Consider the following 22112-nt stretch of genomic DNA (forward strand, 5'->3'; position numbering starts at 1 on the left):
TCTTTATTACTCTGCCATGAGGATTCACTCCTGACTACTCACTGCAACTCAAGGAGATGACCTAAAAGCACTTGAGAGCGTGTCTGAGTTTTAAACGCCTTTGGAGTCGCATATAAGCAAGTGCCTCTGCGCTTCCCGATTCGAACAACAGAGAGACCCCAAAGGCGGGTGCGGGCAGCGAAGGCCGGGCAGAAGCGCGGCCCCTGTGAGCGCGGCCACGAGGCGGCTGCGGTGGCGTCGCGGCGCCTCCGGGTGCCGCTGTTGGCCGAGGCGGAGCGGCGCTGGAGCCGCAGCCGCCGCCGCCGCGGAGCCGCCGCAGCGTCCTGCCCCCGCGGGCTGCTCGCTCGCCCGGCGGCGGCCAGAGCGGCAGCGGCGCGGGCAGCAGAGGCGAGCGGCGGCGCGGCGCGGGGAGCGGCGGCGTCCGAGGCGGCGGCGGCGAGCTCGCAGCCCTGCGGCGGCCCCTGCGCGGGCTGCGGAGCGCGGCGGAAGGCCGGGCGGAGGGCGGGCAGCGGCGGAAGGAGGAGCGCGGCGCTCGCTGTGCAGAATGGCGGGGAGGCAGAGGCAGAGCCGGCGGCGAGCAGCCGGGCGAGTGCTGCTGTCCGCTCTGGTGCTGGGCTTGTGCTGCCGGGCGGCGCCGGAGCGGCTCCGCTACGCCATCCCCGAGGAGCTGGGCAGAGGCTCGCTGGTGGGGCCGCTGGCGCGGGACCTGGGGCTGAGCCCGGCCGACCTGCCGGCACGCAAGCTGCGGCTCAGCGCCGAGAAGCCATACTTCGGCGTGAGCGAGGAGACCGGGGAGCTGTACGTGAGCGAGAGGCTGGACCGGGAGGAGCTGTGCGGCGAGGCGGTGTCCTGCTCCGTCAGCTTCGAGGCGCTGGTGCAGAACCCGCTCAACGTTTTCCACGTCGAGGTGGCCATCCAGGACGTCAACGACAACGCGCCGACCTTCAGCAGGGCTGCTCTGGACCTCGAGATCGGTGAATGGACACTTCCCGGTGCTCGTTTTCCGCTGGAGATGGCCCGAGACGCGGACGTGGGCAGCAACTCGCAGCTGACTTACGAGCTCACTAGCGACCCATCCTTCACTCTGGCCATGACGGAGAGCCCGGTCGGAAAGAAGCAGCCGGCGTTAGTGCTGGAGAGAGCGTTGGACCGGGAGAAGCAGAGCTCGTTTCAGCTGGTGCTGACGGCGGTAGATGGGGGGGACCCGGTGAGGTCCGGGACTGTGCAGGTTCGCGTCAACGTGACGGACGCCAACGACAACGCGCCCGTGTTCAATAAAAGCGTGTATGAGGCTCGAGTGCGGGAGAATCTGCCGGCGGGGTCGCTGGTGCTGCGGGTGCGGGCCACGGACGCGGACGCGGGCTCCAACGGGCGGGTGTCCTACGGCTTCGGCAACGTCCCGGAGAGCGTCCGCGCGTTGTTCAGTGTGGACAGCGAGAGCGGCGAGGTGAGGACGGCGGCGCCCCTCGATTTCGAGGAGAAGAGCAAATACGGCTTCGGCCTGGAGGCGAGGGACGGCGGCGGGCTCACGGCTCACAGCGAAGTGCAGATAGACGTCACGGACGAGAACGACAACGCGCCCGAAATCACGATGCTGTCGATGTCGAGCCCGGTGTCCGAGGACGCGCCGGTCGGCTCGGTGGTGGCCCTGGTGAAAGTGCGGGACCGGGACTCCGGGGAGAACGGTCAGGTGTGGTGCGAGCTGTCGGGCGAGGCGCCGCTGTCGCTGTTGTCGTCGTCGGGCGGCTCGTACAAGGTGGTGACGGCGAGCTCGCTGGACCGTGAGCAGGCGTCCGAGCACCGCGTGACGGTGGTGGCGCGGGACCGGGGCGCGCCGGCGCTGTCCAGCGTGGCGGCGCTGGTGCTGGAGGTGTCGGACGTGAACGACAACGCGCCGGTGTTCGAGGAGGCGGCCTACAGCGCGTACGTGCCGGAGAACAACGCGGCGGGCGCGGAGGTGGTGCGCGTGCGGGCGCAGGACGCGGACGCGGGCGCCAACGGGCGCGTGAGCTACTGGCTGGCGGGCGGCAGCGCGGGCGCGGCGGCGTACGTGTCGGTGGAGGCGCGGAGCGGCGCGGTGTACGCGCAGCGCTCCTTGGACTACGAGCAGTGCCGCGAGTTCGCGGTGGCGGTGCGGGCGCAGGACGGCGGGGCGCCGGCGCGCAGCTCGACGGCGACGGTGCGCGTCTTCGTGCTGGACCGCAACGACAACGCGCCGCGGGTGCTGTGGCCGGCGGCGGGAGCGGCGCCTGGAGCTGGGGCGTCGTCGTTCGAGGTGGTGCCGCGTTCGGCCGAGGCCGGGTACCTGGTGGCCAAGGTGGTGGCGGTGGACGCGGACGCGGGGCGCAACGCGTGGCTGTCGTACGAGCTGGTGCAGGCGGCGGAGCCGGCGCTGTTCCGCGTGGGGCTGCACAGCGGCGAGGTGCGGACGGCGCGGGCCGTGTCGGAGAGGGACGCGGCGAAGCAGCGGCTGGTGGCCGTGGTGAAGGACCACGGGCAGCCGGCGCTGTCGGCCACGGCCACGCTGCACGTGGTGCTGGCCGAGAGCCTGCAGGAGGCGCTGCCGGCGCTGAGCGAGCGGGCGGCGGGCGCCGAGCCGCCGGCGGAGCTGCAGTTCTACCTGGTGCTGGCGCTGGCGCTGCTGTCGGCGCTGTTCGTGCTGAGCGTGGCGCTGGCCGTGCTGGCGCGGGTGCGGCGGGCCGGGCCGCCCGCCGTGCTGCGCTGCCTGGGCGCGCAGCGCTTCTCCGTGGCCGGCGCCGCCTTCCCGGCCGACTTCTGCGAGGGCACCTTGCCCTACTCCTACAACCTGTGCGTGGCGCCGGGCCGCGCCGCCGCCGCGGCCGCTTGGCTGCCGCCGCCGCTGCCCAGCCTGCCCGCGGAGGAGCTTCTCGGCGCGGAGGCCTGCGGGAAGCGGAGCCCGAGCGGCAGCGCCGACGCGGGAGAGCCGCCGGCGGACCCCGACGCCCCGCAGGTCTGTAAGCCCGCGCAGTCCGTGTCTCTGAGCCTTTCCTAAACCATCGCTGCCGGTAGTGGGGCTTTGTTTGTCTGCTTGAGCGATCTATATATCCATGAACGAAGGAAACAATCTGGTACAGTTTCTTTTCTTGCAAGTGCGAAATGGCGCTCTCTGCGTCGTCAGCTGTCACTCATTTAGAGTCGTGGGGAGGTTCTTGCCATTCCACTTGTGCTGGATAGATGTGTCGTGCACCTCTGAGTTTTAATGAACTCTGCTGACGCTGGACGTCGACAAGGCAAAAATTGTCTAGAAAACCTGTGCTGTCTAAAATGGTGTGTGGTAGTAGCGGTAACCGCGTAGCCTTCCTGTGCTGAACGAGGTACTTTACCGTTGTGAAACTGCGTCCTGTTTCTCCTGGGTTTCCCGGGTGTGTGTGGATGGGAATTGCGGACCCGTGTATTCATGAATGAATACAAGATGAGTGGTCAGTAGGCGTCCTTGTTTCATGGGAGGTCACAGGTACAGGTTCGTCTGAGAAGTTATGACTACGAAGCTTGTGTTGTTGGAATTGTTAGTAACGCTGAAGGCGGATCCTTACTCTGTGTACTGTGTACAGTGAGATCCTGTAATTCTATACGACGGGGTCGGGAAAATCGACGTGACGCTGAGTTCTGGAAATTTTTTCCTTCCTGATCCCTTTTTCCTAAAGTGATGTACCTGGACTTAGCTGACGGCTGAACAAAAATCTGTTGGTTAATGCTGTTTTGGTGTTGGACTGCCCAAGGAGGGTGGGCGTGTAACAGATTAGAAGTTACAATTGCTGCTCCGCCTTTGTCATGTGCACTCCCATCTTTCGAGGGACGGCGGGTGCAGAAATGATAGCACTAATGAGGCTGACTAATATTTCCAGGTAGTATTTCTCTGAGGTTTTTGTGCAGTTATTTTTATTTTTGTTTCCACCCCTCTATTTAGTGTTCCTGATTTGTGTTTTCTACAAAGGTTATGGCGTTGAATGGGATCGCAAAAAAAAAAAAAAAAAAAAAAAAAAGTCGAGACTTGTATTTCAGAGCCTGTTTTCTTCTTGCATCCCCCTTTTCCCAAAGAGATGTTCTTTGTTTATCGTGAAGTTTGCTTTGTGCTAATGTAGTTTTGTGCTTTGCTTTGTTGTTTTGTTTTGGTTTGGTTTTTTAATGACCCCCCCCCCCGGACAGACCATGCACATGCATCACGGCTTGCTGCTGGGTTACTCTAGAATGGAGCACTAAGTCCCAAGTGTAAGCACGGCCTGTAGTGTAAAGTTACAACAAAGAATTTTAAAATGGTGGTTGGAGAAAGGGGAGAAATGGAGGATGATTGAGAGGAGCCTCTGATGTGCCAGTGAAAAGTAACAAAGACAGGAGTGAAAGGCAGCCTTTTGGGAGGACGCTTTTTAATGGACCATCTTCATTGCTCCCTCGTTCTATTGGTCAGGATTTGGAAAATCAATATGGCCAATAACGTTCCAGTATGACGCAGTATTCATCTGCAGAAAGGGTGAGAAAGAAATCATTCAGACTCGAATGATACAAAATGCTCTGCAGTACCTGGTGGAGATTATACTTTCGACTACTAGGGTTAGAATCGCAATATTCTGTATGTCATATTAAGAGAACTTTATATCACCGTTACAAGAAAAAAATCGTGGTATGGAAATAACACAACCACGGGAGCCTTCTTATTTTTTTCTGGTCTTTCTGTGATCTGGAGGATCACAGAAGAGCTGGGCTGGAGAAAAGCCAAGGCAGGAGATCAGCGCTGGCCGGGGACCGGTGTGTCGCTGGCGGCGGTGCCGTCCCCGCGAGCTGCCCGTGGGCAAGGCAGGGCGGGCAGCGGTGGGCAGCGCTCGGTGCCTGCAGTGCCGGGAGGAGGCTGCGGGCGCCGCTGTTGACCGAGGAGGAGCGAGAGGAAGGCCGGAGCTCTGCAGGCAGCCCCGCCCGCTGCAGCCCGGCTCACTCACTCTCTCGCTCGCTATCTGTCTGTCTGTCCGTCTTCCTCGGCTTTCGGGCGGTCTGCGAGCGTCCCCGCGGTGCGGAGCCGTGCTGCAGCGAGGCGGAGGGTCCGGCAGCAGCGGCCGAGAGCGGAGAGCCGGAGCCGTATCGTGGGTGTTCGGCGGGGAGGTGCCGGCCGTGTTGCGGTGGCGGCGGCGCCGCGGCGGCGATGAGCGCGTCGGGGAGGCGCTGGGTCCGGCGGGAGCGAGCCCTGCTGTGGTGCGTCCTGGTGGCGTTGTGGGAGGCGGCGTGTGGGCAGCTGCGCTACTCGGTGCCCGAGGAGCTGCCGAAGGGCTCGTTCGTGGGCGACGTGGCCAAGGACCTAGGGCTGGAGCTGCCGGCGCTCCGCGACCGAGGCATCCGCGTTGTCTCCGAAGGTCGGAGGCAGTATTTGGCCCTGCACGGGAAGACGGGACATTTAGTGACGGCGGAGAGGATAGACAGAGAGCAGCTGTGCCGGCTGGTGGAGAAATGCGTGCTGCGGTGTGAGGTGATAGTGGAGGGGGAAATGCAGGTTTATGAAATCGAAGTGGAGATCACGGACATTAACGATAACGCCCCCATCTTCAAGGACGTTGAGCTCGAGGAGACAATAAGCGAGACAACAGCGCCGGGTTCGCGTTTTCCCCTGGCCGAGGCTCACGACCCGGATTCGGGGTCGAACGGCCTGCAGAGCTACGAGCTGAGCGGCGACGAGCACTTCTCGCTGGCCGTGCAGGCGGGCCCCGGCGGCGCTCGTCGTCCCGAGCTGGTGCTGGCGAAGGCGCTGGACCGGGAGGAGGCGGCGTTTCACGAGCTGGTGCTGAGGGCGAGCGACGGCGGCGATCCGGCGCGGACGGGCACGGCGCGGCTGCGGGTGTCGGTGCTGGACGCGAACGACAACGCGCCCGTGTTCAGGCAGGCGGAGTACCCGGTGCGTGTGCCCGAGGACGTGCCCGTGGGCTCCACCCTCGTCACCGTCACGGCCACCGACGCCGACGAGGGCCTGAACGGGCACGTGAAATACTCGCTGAAGAAAGCGACGGACCTGGCATCGGAGATATTCCTGTTGGATGCCGAGACGGGATCGATCACGCTGTTGCGGAGCCTGGACTTCGAGGAAGGCGACTCGTACGAACTGGAGGTGCAGTCACGGGACGGCGGCGGCCTTTCTGACACGGCAAAAGTCGCGATCACGGTGACAGACGTCAATGACAACGTTCCCGAGATTTCGGTGCGGTCGGCGCTGGACGCAATCTCGGAGGACGCGCCGCCGGGGACGGTGGTGGCCCTGTTACACGTGCAGGACCGGGACTCGGGGGCGAACGGCGAGGTGCGGTGCTGGCTGGACGGGGGCGTCCCGTTCGTGCTGCAGAGCTCGCAGGGCAGCTACTACCGCGTGGTGACGGCGCGGGAGCTGGACCGGGAGGAGGTGTGGGAGTACAACGTGACGGTGCGGGCGGCGGACGGCGGTTCGCCGTCGCTGCGGAGCAGCGCGGTGCTGGCGCTGCGCGTGCTGGACGTGAACGACAACGCGCCGGTGTTCGCGGAGGCGCGGTACAGCGCGCGGCTGGCCGAGAACAACGCGGCGGGCGCGCTGGTGCTGACGGTGCGGGCGACGGACGCGGACTGGGGGGCGAACGCGCGCGTGCGGTACCGGCTGGGGGAGGGTCTTGTGCGGGGCGCGCCGCTGTCGTCGTACGTGTCGGTGCAGGCGGAGACGGGCGCGCTGTACGCGCTGCGCTCGTTCGACTACGAGGAGGTGCGCGAGGTGGGGCTGTGGGTGCGGGCGGAGGACGGCGGCGCGCCGGCGCTGAGCAGCAACGTGTCGGTGCGGCTGGTGATCGTGGACGAGAACGACAACGCGCCGCAGGTGCTGTACCCGCCGGCGTCGTCGTCGTCGGCGAGCGCGGGGTTGGGGTCGCGATCGGGGTCGGTGTGGGGCTGGTCGGGCGTGGAGCTGGCGCCGCGGTCGGCGGAGCCCGGGTCGCTGGTGGCCAAGGTGGTGGCGGTGGACGCGGACGCGGGTCAGAACGCGTGGCTGTCGTACGAGCTGGCCAAGGCGACGGAGCCGGGGCTGTTCCGCGTGGGGCTGCACAGCGGCGAGGTGCGGACGGCGCGGTCGCCGCTGGCCCGCGACGCTTCGCGGCAGAGCCTGGTGGTGGTGGTGAAGGACCACGGGCGGCCGGCGCTGTCGGCCACGGCCACGCTGACGGTGGTGCTGGCCGAGAGCGTGGCCGAGCTGCTGTGGGAGCTGGGCAGCGCGGCGGCGGCGGCGGCGGCGCCGGGCGAGGCGGCCGGCGGGCTGACGCGGTGGCTGGTGGTGGCCGTGGCGGCCGTGTCCTGCCTGTTCGTCGCCTTCCTGCTGCTGCTGCTGGCGCTGCGCCTGCGGCGCTGGCGCCGCTCGCAGCTGCTGGCGGCGGGCAGCGGCGCCCTGCGCGGCGTGCCGGCCTCGACCTTCGTGGGCATCGACGGCGTCCGCGCCTTCCTGCACTCCTACTCGCACGAGGTGTCGCTCACCGCCGACTCGCGCAAGAGCCAGCTCCGCTTGTCGGGCGCCAGCTGCTGCGACACCCTGCCGGCCCGGCCACCGCCCGACGAGCCCGCGCCGCTGCTCGGGGAGGACCCTGCCGGCGCCCGCCGCGCGGACCCGGCCGCTGCCCCGGTGAGTGCCTCTGACCAGGCTTTCCCCGCCACGCTTCCCTCTGCTGCTTCCCGGCCCTTTCCCGGCAGGTTCTGCGTCCTGCGGAGTGAGGTCCCGGTGGTGCCCCTTGCTGCCGGGCAGTGAACGTGGGCTTGTGGTTGAGCGTTGCAGTTGTGGGGGCAGGAGAAATGTGGGGCTGGAGTTTCGTTGGAGCGGGGCTTTGTGGCTTTATCACGTCGTTTCTGTGTTACACGCTTTTCACTGTTCCGGTAACTCCTGGAGGACTGCTGCTGTTTTATTTTCAGAACTTGCAGTTTTCTTCTCTGAAGTGTAGTGAGTGAACAGAAGTATCTTCCATCTGAGTACAGAGATGTAAAGATTTATATGTGAAGTCCGTGATTTGATGGTGCTGCATTTTCTAGAGAAATGGCCTGGTCAGCTGCCCCTTTAAAGAGAAGTGCTTGCAAATGACGAGGGTCAAAGAACACCACGCAAGCTGTGAGTAGCTGGATATGAGACGTGCGTGTACCGTGTTTGATGGGCTGTTGAAGGATAGAAGAGATATAATTAGTTTTCTTCCTGTGTAATGCCTTTCTGTAATATCATGCAGTGTGACTTTTGGCTTCTCGAGTATGTTTGCCAAGTAGACATCTCAGTCCAATTGTATTGGGAGCCCTGGGAGGTTCCTCCTGTGTTTTTGTATGTCACTATCAATGCTTAACTCACAGCTTGCTTAGGAGAAATGCCATAATGGGAGCTTTAGTAAGAAGAAACCATTTATTCAATACCTACTAACCAACTTCACTATCTATCTAGTCTAAGTGCCATAATCTAGAAGGCTTTGCACTGGTCCCTTCATTTTTGCGTGGGATTAACTTCTTGCCTTGCTCGTTGTAATGATCTGTAGTGCGATAAGCAAAGTAGCATTGCGCGGGTCTGTGTTGTGATCTTTGTTCTCAGTAGGGAGTTGTGCGTGCAGCCTTTCTTTCAATGGTGTCTGTCTGCAAATGTAGCTGTCACGTTGCGAAATGTTTGGGCAGGGTGAAGAATTCTGTCTATCCAGAGACAGGGCAGGTGAGAAAATTTGCTCTGGTATAATTGGAAATGTCTAAAAGATGTGAAGATGAAATAAAAGTTCATTCTGTGCTAGTTGTTGGATGAGGCCCACAGTTGTTCCACATATTTTCCCTTTGTTATTTTCCAAAGAAATTACAGTGAGGAACTGTGGCTACGGTCTTTGGTGTGAGTGCCTGTGTGAACCTCCTGTGGAGCTTTACAAACTAGCTATCTTTCTTGTGTGCCTACTACAGTTGACATAATCTGAAACCTTAAGCTACAATTGCTTCACTTCTCTAGGTTTCCCTTTCTAACCTTGTTTGTTAACCAGGTCTGTAGCTTGGCCTCCTTGTGACTGGTAGCCCTTAAAGTACTAAGAATTCTCTTAGAATTGTTGGTCTGGGGGAAGAGTTTCCATCCATACCTTGAAAGTGTTCAGCTACTGTGATAAAGACCTTGCTATTCTTCCTTTTTCTTAAAATGTCACTAAATCACATGCTCTTTTGCCTCTGGTCAACATAAGGCCAAAATACTGGATATTTTCTGTGGTGCCAGTAAAGGCTGTGAATGCAGAATGAGGAATGTGAGCGGCTGCCTGTGAAGCAGGAAAATAATTCGGTCAAATTTGTTTTGGTTGGACAATGGTTTGATGTCATGCCTGGTGCCAAGGCCTGTGCCATTCATGCCCTGATCCTGCTTTCCCTGTCCTGAAATGCAATGACAGTCCTCCAGCAATAAAGTATTTGCACAATAAACGTGCCTGTGAAGCGATGATGCATGGGTAGAATGACTTGTAATTCCTATGTGAAACCTCTTTTACCCATCTGTATCTCCCTGTAACATCGTGATGTAGAGTTTCTTCATAGTTGTAATTACAGTTTCTTTCAGGCCTTTGTTTCCTGGAAGGTTGCAGTTCATTTTCCCTATTTCTGGCCAGTGATTTTTGCATTTGAAACTGTGTGTGCTGTTTTGCACCAAATAGTTATTTCAGCCACGTAAGGCAGAATTTGATGTGTGAGGAAAATGGAGTGAAGGTAAAAGAGAATCTGCTGTAATTTCTCAGAAGACTGAGCTTGAGAAAGAGGCTCATGATAAGCTCTTTACACTGATGGCTTCATGTTTGTGGGAGATGAGCAGGCCACAGAGTAGAAAAAAATTGCTGAGAGTTGGTGACCATGGCTTAAAATGAAACCTCTGTTACATAGTCCAGAGTAAGAGTTGAGGGCCATTCTTGCAGCTTGAGATATGAATGATTCCACATGCCCTCAGGGATGATTTTCAACACCTGCAGTGAAGACCAAGAAGACTTCCTGGTGAGTGTCTCTGACAACACTTTTTTTTCCTAAAGTTTCCTTGCCTTGCTTGTCTGGTTTAAGGTTTTTTTCTGTTTTCTTGGTTTCCTATGTATGTAGCTTTACTTGTAATTACCAGCATCGCTTCGTTTAGCAGTGCATAGGATGTGTCCTGTGCATGCTACAGCGGGTACAGCTGCGAGTGTATCTTTGTGTTCTGTTACTGTTGGGGGGGAATAGATTGAAACATGACCTTAGCAGAAGTGACATCTCTGTGGAACAGTTTGTGTGACAGAAGAGGGGAGGAGGTTCCACCTAAGTGGATAGTTAGGTGGCCCTTTCTCTGCTGGATGACCAGTTGTCTTTTAGTTTGTCTGATTATGATTGGTGTGCTTTAGAATCCTTCTGTTTCTTCTCGGAAGGGTGGTGAGCAGAGAAATGTACCTCCCTTCTTGCTGTGATTGTGGTGCACCATCAAATCATGATATACTTTTGCCTATTATAAGAAGGTTAGAAGCGAATGTGCCGGTTGTGTATAGCTCGAGAGAAGACAGAGGAGCTGTGAGTGTGAGGCTGTAGGTGACAAGGTGGTCATTTCCTTGCTTGTCACAGTAAACACAATCATGTGTCTAATGGAGTATCGTGCAAGTTGAGTTTCTTCTGCTTAATATATTTGGCCTAGGAAATATTATTCCACCTGTTCCTTTCAATATTTTTCTAACTCTGGCCTTGCTTGTTGTCATGAGCTACAGCTCGACCTCAGAGTGTCTGATCATGTGTAGAGGGTCCCATCAGTTCCAATGGTCTGAGTGCAGGGGCAGATCCCGTACACACCTGTGATGTTTACAGCTGTACAGAGGAAGGCTTTCACAGGCACACGTGTGCTCCCAGAGGCACACTTGTCAGTAGTGAAAGAATATAAAACGGTTTGCTGTGTACATAGGTTTACTTGTAATTATCAGCATAGCTTTTTTTAGCAATGTGTTGTGTGCTATTGCCTCTTGCTCTTCCTACAACAGGTGTGAAAGGCCATGGATGTGAGAGTATCTCTGTGTTCTGTTAGGGTTGGGGGAATAGATGTAAACACGACCTTAGCAGAAGTGGCATCTCTGTGGAACAGTGCCTGTGGTACAAGAAGGGAGGACATTCCCCCTAAACGGATAATTTGAGGACCCATTCTCTCTTGGATGACCCCTCCTCTTTTATTTTGGACGTTTATCATTCACGTTCCATAGAATCCTTCTGTTTCTTCTGTAAGAATGCAAAATCTTCTCTACTGAAGTGCCCGAAATGCAGAGTGGCAACCCAGCACAGGCAGGGTTTCCATGAGCAGACTAGGGGGCCAGTGGGACAATGCGTGCAGCCTGTCCTCCACATGGCCCCCACAAGATGTTGCCTGCTGTATTGGAGCAACACGGGGTTTACATATGGACTGCCAGATGGATAAGGAACTGACTGGGTGGCCATGTCCAAAGAATTCTACTCAAAGGCTAAATATCCAAGTAGAAACCAGTAATGTGTGGTGGCCCTCAAGGGTTTGTACTTGGACCAGTTGTGTTTGGTACCTTCACAGGCAGTGGGAAGTGGTCCTACATGAGAACGCCATGAAGTTCAATAAGACCAAGTGCGAAGTCCTGCACCTTTGTTGGGGCAATCCCCAGTTTCCATAGAGAACATGGGATGAATGAATTGAGAGCAGCCTTGTAGAGAAGGACTTGGGGATACTGGCGGGTGACAAATGGGACATGAGCTTACAATGTGCACTTGCTACTCAGAAAGCCAAGCATACTCTGGTCTGCTTAACAACTAGTGTGGGCAACAGCTTGAGGGAGGTGGTTCTCCCCTTTTACTCCGTGTTGTGAGACCACATATGTAGTATTGAGTGCATCTTTGGGGTTCACACTACAAGAAAGACACAAACCTGTTAGAACTTATCCAGAGGAGAGCCTCAAAAGTTGTCAAAGGGCTGGAACATCTCTCCTATGAAGGAATTGAGGTCCTTCAGCTTGGAGAAGAGAAGGATTTGCGGAGACATTATTGTGGCTTTTCAATATATAAAAGAGTTTTAAAAGAAAGGGAGAAGAGGATGGTTTTAAACTGAAAGAGGGTAGGTTTCCATTGGACATGAGGAAGAAATGTTTTAGAATGAGCATGGTGAGACCCTGGAACAGGTTGCCCAGAGAAGTTGTAGATGCATCACCATTCGAAGCGTTGAAGGTCAGGCAGGATGAGGCATTGGGCAACCTGAGGCAGTGAAAAATGTCCCTGCCCATGGCAGAGAACTGGACTCAATGATCCTTACAGGCCCTTCCCAACCCAAACCTTTCTTTGGTGCTATGAAAGAGCTGACGTAGCTTTACACTTTCACATTGCCAGCCCGCCAAGCACACAGTTAAAACAGAAAGAATTTTGTGAAGCAGAAACAAAATGCTGAAGTTTATTCTGCTGTCTTCACATAAAGTAATTGCTCTTCTCCCAAGAAGAAAAATCAACAGTGGGACAAATCAGAGACTAAAATGCGCATTTGGAAGAAAAGCAGGGAGGATGGTAACCCTTTGCAGGCCCACTGTGAAAGGACTGCAATGACTTTTTCTTCATTGTATTTATGGCTTCTTATTGATTACACCACCACAAATATTTCCTTCTTAGTATTTCTCACAGGTAAGGAAAGCAGAATTTAAAATAATGTCTTCCACAACTGTAAAACTGTCTATTCCTCTTATACTAACATTTAGATTATTTAAGAGCAGCAGAAGTCGATTCTTTTTGCTCTGCAATGAAGATTCACTCCAGAGTAGTCATTGTGAACCAAAAGTACCCGACAGCGTATGTCAGTTTTAAACGCCTTTGGAGTCGCATTAAGCAAGTGCCTCTGCGCTTCCCGATTCCAATAACAGAGAGACCCCAAAGGCGGGTGCGGGCAGCGAAGGCCGGGCAGAAGCGCGGCCCCTGTGAGCGCGGCCACGAGGCGGCTGCGGTGGCGTCGCGGCGCCTCCGGGTGCCGCTGTTGGCCGAGGCGGAGCGGCGCTGGAGCCGCAGCCGCAGCCGCAGCCGCCGCCGCCGCGGAGCCGCCGCAGCGTCCTGCCCCCGCGGGCTGCTCGCTCGCCCGGCGGCGGCCAGAGCGGCAGCGGCGCGGGCAGCAGAGGCGAGCGGCGGCGCGGCGCGGGGAGCGGCGGCGTCCGAGGCGGCGGCGGCGAGCTCGCAGCCCTGCGGCGGCCCCTGCGCGGGCTGCGGAGCGCGGCGGAAGGCCGGGCGGAGGGCGGGCAGCGGCGGAAGGAGGAGCGCGGCGCTCGCTGTGGCAGAATGGCGGGGAGGCAGAGGCAGAGCCGGCGGCGAGCAGCCGGGCGAGTGCTGCTGTCCGCTCTGGTGCTGGGCTTGTGCTGCCGGGCGGCGCCGGAGCGGCTCCGCTACGCCATCCCCGAGGAGCTGGGCAGAGGCTCGCTGGTGGGGCCGCTGGCGCGGGACCTGGGGCTGAGCCCGGCCGACCTGCCGGCACGCAAGCTGCGGCTCAGCGCCGAGAAGCCATACTTCGGCGTGAGCGAGGAGACCGGGGAGCTGTACGTGAGCGAGAGGCTGGACCGGGAGGAGCTGTGCGGCGAGGCGGCGACCTGCTCCGTCAGCTTCGAGGCGCTGGTGCAGAACCCGCTCAACGTTTTCCACGTCGAGGTGGCCATCCAGGACGTCAACGACAACGCGCCGCGCTTCCTGCGAGACAATTTCCAGCTGGAGATCAACGAGTTGACTTCTCCCGGCGCCCGGTTTCCTTTGGGCATGGCTGAGGACGCGGACGTGGGCAGCAACTCGCTGCAGGGCTACGAGCTGGAGGCCAACGGGTACTTCGCGGTTGAAGTGAAGGAGAGCCCGGACGGCAGCAAGTTCGCGGAGCTGGTGCTGCGCCGAGCGCTGGACCGGGAGAGCGAGCAGAGCCTGCGGCTGGTGCTGACGGCGGTGGACGGCGGCGACCCTCCGCGGAGCGGCACCGCCCAGCTCTGCATCAACGTCACCGACGCCAACGACAACGCACCCGTGTTCACGCAGGACCGGTACCGCGCGAGCCTGCGGGAGGACGCGCCGCCGGGCTCGCCGGTGCTGAACGTCTCCGCCACTGACGCCGACGGCGGCACCAACGCCCGCATCTCCTATGGCTTCGGGGAAATGCCGTCCAAGGTGCTTCAGAAGTTCGTGGTGAATGCGGAGAGCGGGATGATCACACTGCAGGAGGCGTTGGACTTCGAGGACACGCGTGGGTACACGGTGCTGGTGGAGGCGAGGGACGGTGGCGGTCTGCTGGCGCATTGCGAAGTGGAGGTGGAGGTGCTGGACGTGAACGACAACGCGCCCGAGGTGACGCTGACGTCGGTGTCGAGCCCGGTGCCCGAGGACGCGCCGGTCGGCACGGTGGTGGCCCTGGTGAAAGTGCGGGACCGGGACTCCGGGGAGAACGGTCAGGTGTGGTGCGAGCTGTCGGGCGAGGCGCCGCTGTCGCTGGTGTCGTCGTCGTCGTCGGGCGGCTCGTACAAGGTGGTGACGGCGAGCTCGCTGGACCGTGAGCAGGCGTCCGAGCACCGCGTGACGGTGGTGGCGCGGGACCGGGGCGCGCCGGCGCTGTCCAGCGTGGCGGCGCTGGTGCTGGAGGTGTCGGACGTGAACGACAACGCGCCGGTGTTCGAGGAGGCGGCCTACAGCGCGTACGTGCCGGAGAACAACGCGGCGGGCGCGGAGGTGGTGCGCGTGCGGGCGCGGGACGCGGACGCGGGCGCCAACGGGCGCGTGAGCTACTGGCTGGCGGGCGGCAGCGCGGGCGCGGCGGCGTACGTGTCGGTGGAGGCGCGGAGCGGCGCGGTGTACGCGCAGCGCTCCTTGGACTACGAGCAGTGCCGCGAGTTCGCGGTGGCGGTGCGGGCGCAGGACGGCGGGGCGCCGGCGCGCAGCTCGACGGCGACGGTGCGCGTCTTCGTGCTGGACCGCAACGACAACGCGCCGCGGGTGCTGTGGCCGGCGGCGGGCGCGGGGGCGTCGGCGGGAGCGGCGCCTGGAGCTGGGGCGTCGTCGTTCGAGGTGGTGCCGCGCTCGGCCGAGGCCGGGTACCTGGTGGCCAAGGTGGTGGCGGTGGACGCGGACGCGGGGCGCAACGCGTGGCTGTCGTACGAGCTGGTGCAGGCGGCGGAGCCGGCGCTGTTCCGCGTGGGGCTGCACAGCGGCGAGGTGCGGACGGCGCGGGCCGTGTCGGAGAGGGACGCGGCGAAGCAGCGGCTGGTGGCCGTGGTGAAGGACCACGGGCAGCCGGCGCTGTCGGCCACGGCCACGCTGCACGTGGTGCTGGCCGAGAGCCTGCAGGAGGCGCTGCCGGCGCTGAGCGAGCGGGCGGCGGGCGCCGAGCCGCCGGCGGAGCTGCAGTTCTACCTGGTGCTGGCGCTGGCGCTGCTGTCGGCGCTGTTCGTGCTGAGCGTGGCGCTGGCCGTGCTGGCGCGGGTGCGGCGGGCCGGGCCGCCCGCCGTGCTGCGCTGCCTGGGCGCGCAGCGCTTCTCCGTGGCCGGCGCCGCCTTCCCGGCCGACTTCTGCGAGGGCACCTTGCCCTACTCCTACAACCTGTGCGTGGCGCCGGGCCGCGCCGCCGCCGAGGCCGCTTGGCTGCCGCCGCCGCTGCCCAGCCTGCCCGCGGAGGAGCTTCTCGGCGCGGAGGCCTGCGGGAAGCGGAGCCCGAGCGGCAGCGCCGACGCGGGAGAGCCGCCGGCGGACCCCGACGCCCCGCAGGTCTGTAAGCCCGCGCAGTCCGTGTCTCTGAGCCTTTCCTAAACCATCGCTGCTGGTAGTGGGCTGTTAGCCTTCGTTTCTCTGCTCTTTTGGTAGCACTTAGTGCGAGCTGGACCTTCCCGCATCATCAGCTGTCACAACGTGTAGGGTCAGAGGGGAGGTATTTGCCATTCCACTTGTGCTGGATAAAGTGGTTCAGGTGTGGTGAACCTCTGAGATGTAATGAACTGTGCTGACGCTCGACGTCGTCAAGGCAAAAAAAATGAGTGCAAAACATGTGCTGTCGAAAATGGCGTGCGTTTGTAGCGCTGACCCCGTATCCTTGCTGTGCCGAATGAGATCCTCTACCTTTGTGAACCTCTGTCCTCTTTCTCTTCTTTTTTCCCGGCTTTGTGTGGAGGGGGAGTACTCATCCGTGTGTCCACGAAGGAATGAAGGAAGGTACCCCGGTAACCGCCTTCCACTCAGAGCAGGCAGCGAGCGTCAGGCCTTCTTGTTTCATCGGCGATCACAGGTTCTGATGAGAAGTTTTGCCTTCAAAACTAGTCTAAAACAGTATGCGTTATTTATGGTGAAGACTGGTTCTTACTGTGTAGGAGATCCGCTGATTCTGCATGACAGAGTCAGGAAAACGGGACTGACGCTTGGTGTTGAGACTTTTCTTTCCTGAAATTTTGTTTCCTTGAAAGGAGAAGTTACGCGTTGTTCCTCCCTGATCAAGGAGGATATTGTCGTCTGTGGTTTGGGTAAGGCTTCTGCAGAAATGGTAGCCCAGGTGAGACGGGTTAATTATTCCACGTATAGTTGCTCTGTTCAGTTCCCCCCCGGCCCTCCTTTTTTTTTTTTTTTTTCCTTCTATCGTGAGTGGTAGGTCCTTCTGTCTTATCGTTTCCTACCTGTCGTTCATACACAGGTGAAGGTGTTGAATGAGATCTCAAGGGGGAAAAAATCGTGTTTTGTATTTCACAACCTGTCTTTTTTTCGATCTGTCTATCCTCGATTGAGGGATCGAGCACTCTTTTCCCAAAGAGTGCTTGGACCTGGTAGATGACGTCGGCAGGGGAATAGTAAATCGAGGAATTCGGTTTCTCAGCCTCTTTTTGTGTCTGTCTCTTTACAAAGGGAGGGTTCTACTCATTCGGAGAACATATCTCAAACGAGAAAGGAATACTGCAAATGACAGCAATCAGGCACTTGAAGAAAGCCCATTTGGACATTTACAAATGGTCCCTATAGTTTTGGGTGTGCAGCTGTACATGTCTTCTGCCGTCCTACAGTATTTTGTGGACAAGGTTTCCTACCAACATGAAGATTCAAGGATTAGATGAATACTTTATTAACAAGTCGCAATCCTTTATACTTTGATGTCTGAGAAAATGAAAGCCCCTTCCCAGTCGTCCAAAATGTCAGAATAATCGTTTAAGTGTAAATGTGTATAAGCGATACAAACCAAATTTGTGTGGCCTATTAAGAAGTGAAATCACCTGTTAAAATCCGTTAAATTTCCTTTCTCAGTATGAGCTGCATCTGTAGGTGTTCTGACAGTTTAACGATGTTACCATTATCTTGGTGTCTTCACACAGTTTTCCATTACTCGCGTCCAGTTCGATAGTACTGTGAGAATAGACGTCTATCGGGAATATAGGCGTGTAAGGAAAATTTGGAGCAAACCAAAGCTGTCGTATGGTTGCAATCACTCCCCCCCACACACACTCCCCCCCCCCCCCCCCCCCCCCCCCATTTTTCTAGTATGGGCTACAGAATGGGCACAGGAGACAAGGCAGATGACCCTGATTTTCTTCTTGCTGTACTCGCAAAGCCATTTTCTCTGCAGTTTGTGGGCAGCCGAGGAGCTGATCCTGCCAGGTTCACTGCAGGTCCTCCCTGCCTCCTGTGTACAGTTGTACAGTCAGCACGAAGTGATGAAGTGACCTCCAGCCTGCAGCCGGGGTGGGTGGGAGACAATAATTTTCGAGCAGTAGGGGAACCTCTTGCCGCACTGTGTTCCCAGGAAGGTGTTCTAGGGAGATGTCGCAGAGCCCATGGCAGGTGACTGAGCAACCCCACCTCCTCAGGAGCTGTATGCAGTTGGGGTCGTTATGATCTCAGTTTCAGTGGATTAATCCCATCATCTTCAGCCTTTAAATGTCTGAACGCAGTCAGTGGTCGTGGTGTAGTTAAATTGAAGAGTGTTCTATAGGAAATGAAGTATTTGCCGATTGGGTTAGTGACCATGAAATCTTTACGTCTCCGAGGGGTGGAGGGTGTGTCTGATTATCACGTTTAATATCTCAGAGCCTGTTTTCTTTTACTATCCGTGAAACAGTCATTCGAGCATGACTGCTACAAAAAACTCGTGTTGCAGATTGTGTTTTTGAATTAATGGGATAAGACTAATATTATGCGCGACATATTGCGAAAACGTATTTCAGTTTACATATGTAGCCGTTAGCAAGTCATTTTTGCAATGAGGTAGAGGAACATGGCGTTCATCGGAGACCAATGACATCCTCCGGGTTGTGATCACCTTTGAAAAGGAAGTAGGATATGTCACGGTCAAAGAAGAGATGGGCTGGAGAAAAGCCAAGGCAGGAGATCAGCGCTGGCCGGGGACCGGTGTGTCGGTGGCGGCGGTGCCGTCCCCGCGAGCTGCCCGTGGGCAAGGCAGGGCGGGCAGCGGTGGGCAGCGCTCGGTGCCTGCAGTGCCGGGAGGAGGCTGCGGGCGCCGCTGTTGACCGAGGAGGAGCGAGAGGAAGGCCGGAGCTCTGCAGGCAGCCCCGCCCGCTGCAGCCCGGCTCACTCGCTCGCTCGCTCGCTGTCTGTCTGTCTTTCTCGGCTTTCGGGCGGTCTGCGAGCGTCCCCGCGGTGCGGAGCCGTGCTGCAGCGAGGCGGAGGGTCCGGCGGCAGCGGCCGAGAGCGGAGAGCCGGAGCCGTATCGTGGGTGTTCGGCGGGGAGGTGCCGGCCGTGTTGCGGTGGCGGCGGCGCCGCGGCGGCGATGAGCGCGTCGGGGAGGCGCTGGGTCCGGCGGGATCGAGCCCTGCTGTGGTGCGTCCTGGTGGCGTTGTGGGAGGCGGCGTGTGGGCAGCTGCGCTACTCGGTGCCCGAGGAGCTGCCGAAGGGCTCGTTCGTGGGCGACGTGGCCAAGGACCTGGGGCTGGAGCTGCCGGCGCTCCGCAACCGAGGCATCCGCATCATAGACAGAGGTCGGACGACGCAGTATTTCACCCTGCACGGGCAGACGGGACATTTGGTGACGGCGGAGAGGATAGACAGAGAGCAGCTGTGCCGGCTGGTGGAGAAATGCGTGCTGCGGTGTGAGGTGATAGTGGAGGGAGAAATGCGGGTTTATGAAATCGAGGTGGAGATCACGGACATTAACGATAACGCCCCCAGCTTCCGAGAGGCAGAAAAAGAACTGAGAGTGAGCGAGACGACAGCGCCGGGTTCGCGGTTTCCCCTGGCCGAGGCTCACGACCCGGACTCGGGGACGAACGGCCTGCAGAGCTACGAGCTGAGCGGCGACGAGCACTTCTCGCTGGCCGTGCAGGCGGGCCCCGGCGGCGCTCGTCGTCCCGAGCTGGTGCTGGCGAAGGCGCTGGACCGGGAGGAGGCGGCGTTTCACGAGCTGGTGCTGAGGGCGAGCGACGGCGGCGATCCGGCGCGGACGAGCACGGCGCGGCTGCGGGTGTCGGTGCTGGACGCGAACGACAACGCGCCCGTGTTCAGGCAGGCGGAGTACCCGGTGCGTGTGCCCGAGGACGTGCCCGTGGGCTCCACCCTCGTCACCGTCACGGCCACCGACGCCGACGAGGGGCTGAACGGGCACGTGAAATACTCTCTAAAGAAAGCGACGAACCTGGCATCGGAGATATTCCTGTTGGATGCCGAGACGGGATCGATCACGCTGTTGCGGAGCCTGGACTTCGAGGAAGGCGACTCGTACGAACTGGAGGTGCAGGCACGGGATGGAGGAGAGCTGTCTGATACGGCAAAAGTCGCGATCACCGTAACAGACGTCAACGACAACTCGCCCGAACTGACCGTGATTTCTCAGCTGAATACCATCTCTGAGGACGCGCCGCCGGGGACGGTGGTGGCCCTGCTGCACGTGCAGGACCGGGACTCGGGAGCGAACGGCGAGGTGCGGTGCTGGCTGGACGGGGCCGTCCCGTTCGTGCTGCAGAGCTCGCAGGGCAGCTACTACCGCGTGGTGACGGCGCGGGAGCTGGACCGGGAGGAGGTGTGGGAGTACAACGTGACGGTGCGGGCGGCGGACGGCGGTTCGCCGTCGCTGCGGAGCAGCGCGGTGCTGGCGCTGCGCGTGCTGGACGTGAACGACAACGCGCCGGTGTTCGCGGAGGCGCGGTACAGCGCGCGGCTGGCCGAGAACAACGCGGCGGGCGCGCTGGTGCTGACGGTGCGGGCGACGGACGCGGACTGGGGGGCGAACGCGCGCGTGCGGTACCGGCTGGGGGAGGGTCTTGTGCGGGGCGCGCCGCTGTCGTCGTACGTGTCGGTGCAGGCGGAGACGGGCGCGCTGTACGCGCTGCGCTCGTTCGACTACGAGGAGGTGCGCGAGGTGGGGCTGTGGGTGCGGGCGGAGGACGGCGGCGCGCCGGCGCTGAGCAGCAACGTGTCGGTGCGGCTGGTGATCGTGGACGAGAACGACAACGCGCCGCAGGTGCTGTACCCGCCGGCGTCGGCGTCGTCGGCGAGCGCGGGATTGGGGTCGCGGTCGGGGTCGGTGTGGGGCTGGTCGGGCGTGGAGCTGGCGCCGCGCTCGGCGGAGCCCGGGTCGCTGGTGGCCAAGGTGGTGGCGGTGGACGCGGACGCGGGTCAGAACGCGTGGCTGTCGTACGAGCTGGCCAAGGCGACGGAGCCGGGGCTGTTCCGCGTGGGGCTGCACAGCGGCGAGGTGCGGACGGCGCGGTCGCCGCTGGCCCGCGACGCGTCGCGGCAGAGCCTGGTGGTGGTGGTGAAGGACCACGGGCGGCCGGCGCTGTCGGCCACGGCCACGCTGACGGTGGTGCTGGCCGAGAGCGTGGCCGAGCTGCTGTGGGAGCTGGGCAGCGCGGCGGCGGCGGCGGCGGCGCCGGGCGAGGCGGCCGGCGGGCTGACGCGGTGGCTGGTGGTGGCCGTGGCGGCCGTGTCCTGCTTGTTCGTCGCCTTCCTGCTGCTGCTGCTGGCGCTGCGCCTGCGGCGCTGGCGCCGCTCGCAGCTGCTGGCGGCGGGCAGCGGCGCCCTGCGCGGCGTGCCGGCCTCGACCTTCGTGGGCATCGACGGCGTCCGCGCCTTCCTGCACTCCTACTCGCACGAGGTGTCGCTCACCGCCGACTCGAGCAAGAGCCAGCTCCGCTTGTCGGGCGCCAGCTGCTGCGACACCCTGCCGGCCCGGCCGCCGCCCGACGAGCCCGCGCCGCTGCTCGGGGAGGACCCTGCCGGCGCCCGCCGCGCGGACCCGGCCGCTGCCCCGGTGAGTGCCTCTGACCAGGCTTTCCCCGCCACGCTTCCCTCTGCTGCTTCCCGGCGCTTTCCAAGCGTAGTTCTGCGTCCTGCGGAGGGAGGTTGGGTGCCCAGGAAGGCGGAGCTTCGCTGCGCAACGCGCTGTGCGCTGGTGCCTCTCGCTGCGTGGCAGTGAACGCGGGCTTGTGGCTGATCGTTACGGTTGTTGTGAGGGGCAGGAGAAGTGTGGGGCTGCTGCTGGCTTGAGTTTCGTTGGAGAGGGCCTTTGTGGTTTTATCAGGTCCTTTTTGTATTCCACGCCCTTCACTGACCCAGTTCTTGTGGACAACTGCTGCTGTTTTACTGTCAGAACATCGGTGTTTCTTCTCTGAAGTGTAGTGAGCGGGCAAATGTATCTTCTGTCTGCACAGTGATGTGAATTTTCCTCTGTGAAATCCGTGGTGTGATTGTCGTGCATTTTATAGAGAAACATTCTGGGGAAGTGGCTTTTTGATAAGTGCCTGTAAATGGTGAGGGTCAAAGAACACCGTGCGGGCAGTGAAGGGTTGGAGACAAGGTCCATGGGAGCTGTGTGTGATGTGCTGTTGAAGGGTACAAGAGATATGGATTGCTTCTTTCCCTGTTCAGTGCCTAGCTGTGGTATTGTGCAATGTGAGTTTTTCTTTGAAGTACTTCTGGTGGAACTGGTGTGTATTGGGAGATTGCGAGCCCTAGGAGTTTTCTCCAGTGTATTTGCATGTCATCATCAATGCTTAACTCACAGCTTGCTTAGGAGAAATGCCTTAATGGGAGCTTTAGGAAGATGACACTATGTATTCACTACCTACTAACCACCTTATAATATGTATCTACTCTTAGGGCCATAATCTAGAGGAGTATGTACTGGTCCTTTCAATTCTGCCTTGGGCCATTGTCTTGCATAATGTGTGGAAGATGACAT

General features: G+C 59.7%; 1 protein-coding gene and 3 pseudogenes across 1 annotated transcript; all 4 read left to right on the plus strand.

The window, feature by feature from the left end:
- Window positions 1-544: 544 nt before the first annotated feature.
- Window positions 545-3013, plus strand: LOC147414761 (protocadherin gamma-B5 pseudogene; annotated as a pseudogene).
- A 1449-nt stretch (window positions 3014-4462) lies between these two features.
- Window positions 4463-7750, plus strand: LOC147414762 (protocadherin gamma-A2 pseudogene; annotated as a pseudogene).
- Window positions 7751-13257: 5507 nt separating this feature from the next.
- LOC147414763 (protocadherin gamma-B5 pseudogene) lies at window positions 13258-15750 on the plus strand (annotated as a pseudogene).
- A 721-nt stretch (window positions 15751-16471) lies between these two features.
- Window positions 16472-21418, plus strand: LOC147414764 (protocadherin gamma-A6-like). Its single transcript, XM_086471223.1, has 5 exons — window positions 16472-16483; window positions 17292-17357; window positions 18564-20510; window positions 20928-21182; window positions 21248-21418. The coding sequence occupies exons 1-5, from the start codon at window positions 16472-16474 to the stop codon at window positions 21416-21418; spliced, it is 2451 nt and encodes an 816-aa protein (XP_086327349.1).
- The last annotated feature ends 694 nt before the right edge of the window (window positions 21419-22112 follow it).

The sequence above is a fragment of the Leptosomus discolor genome, chromosome 10, assembly GCF_034619465.1.
Source record: "Leptosomus discolor isolate bLepDis1 chromosome 10, bLepDis1.hap2, whole genome shotgun sequence".
In the NCBI taxonomy this organism is placed as follows: domain Eukaryota; kingdom Metazoa; phylum Chordata; class Aves; order Leptosomiformes; family Leptosomidae; genus Leptosomus; species Leptosomus discolor.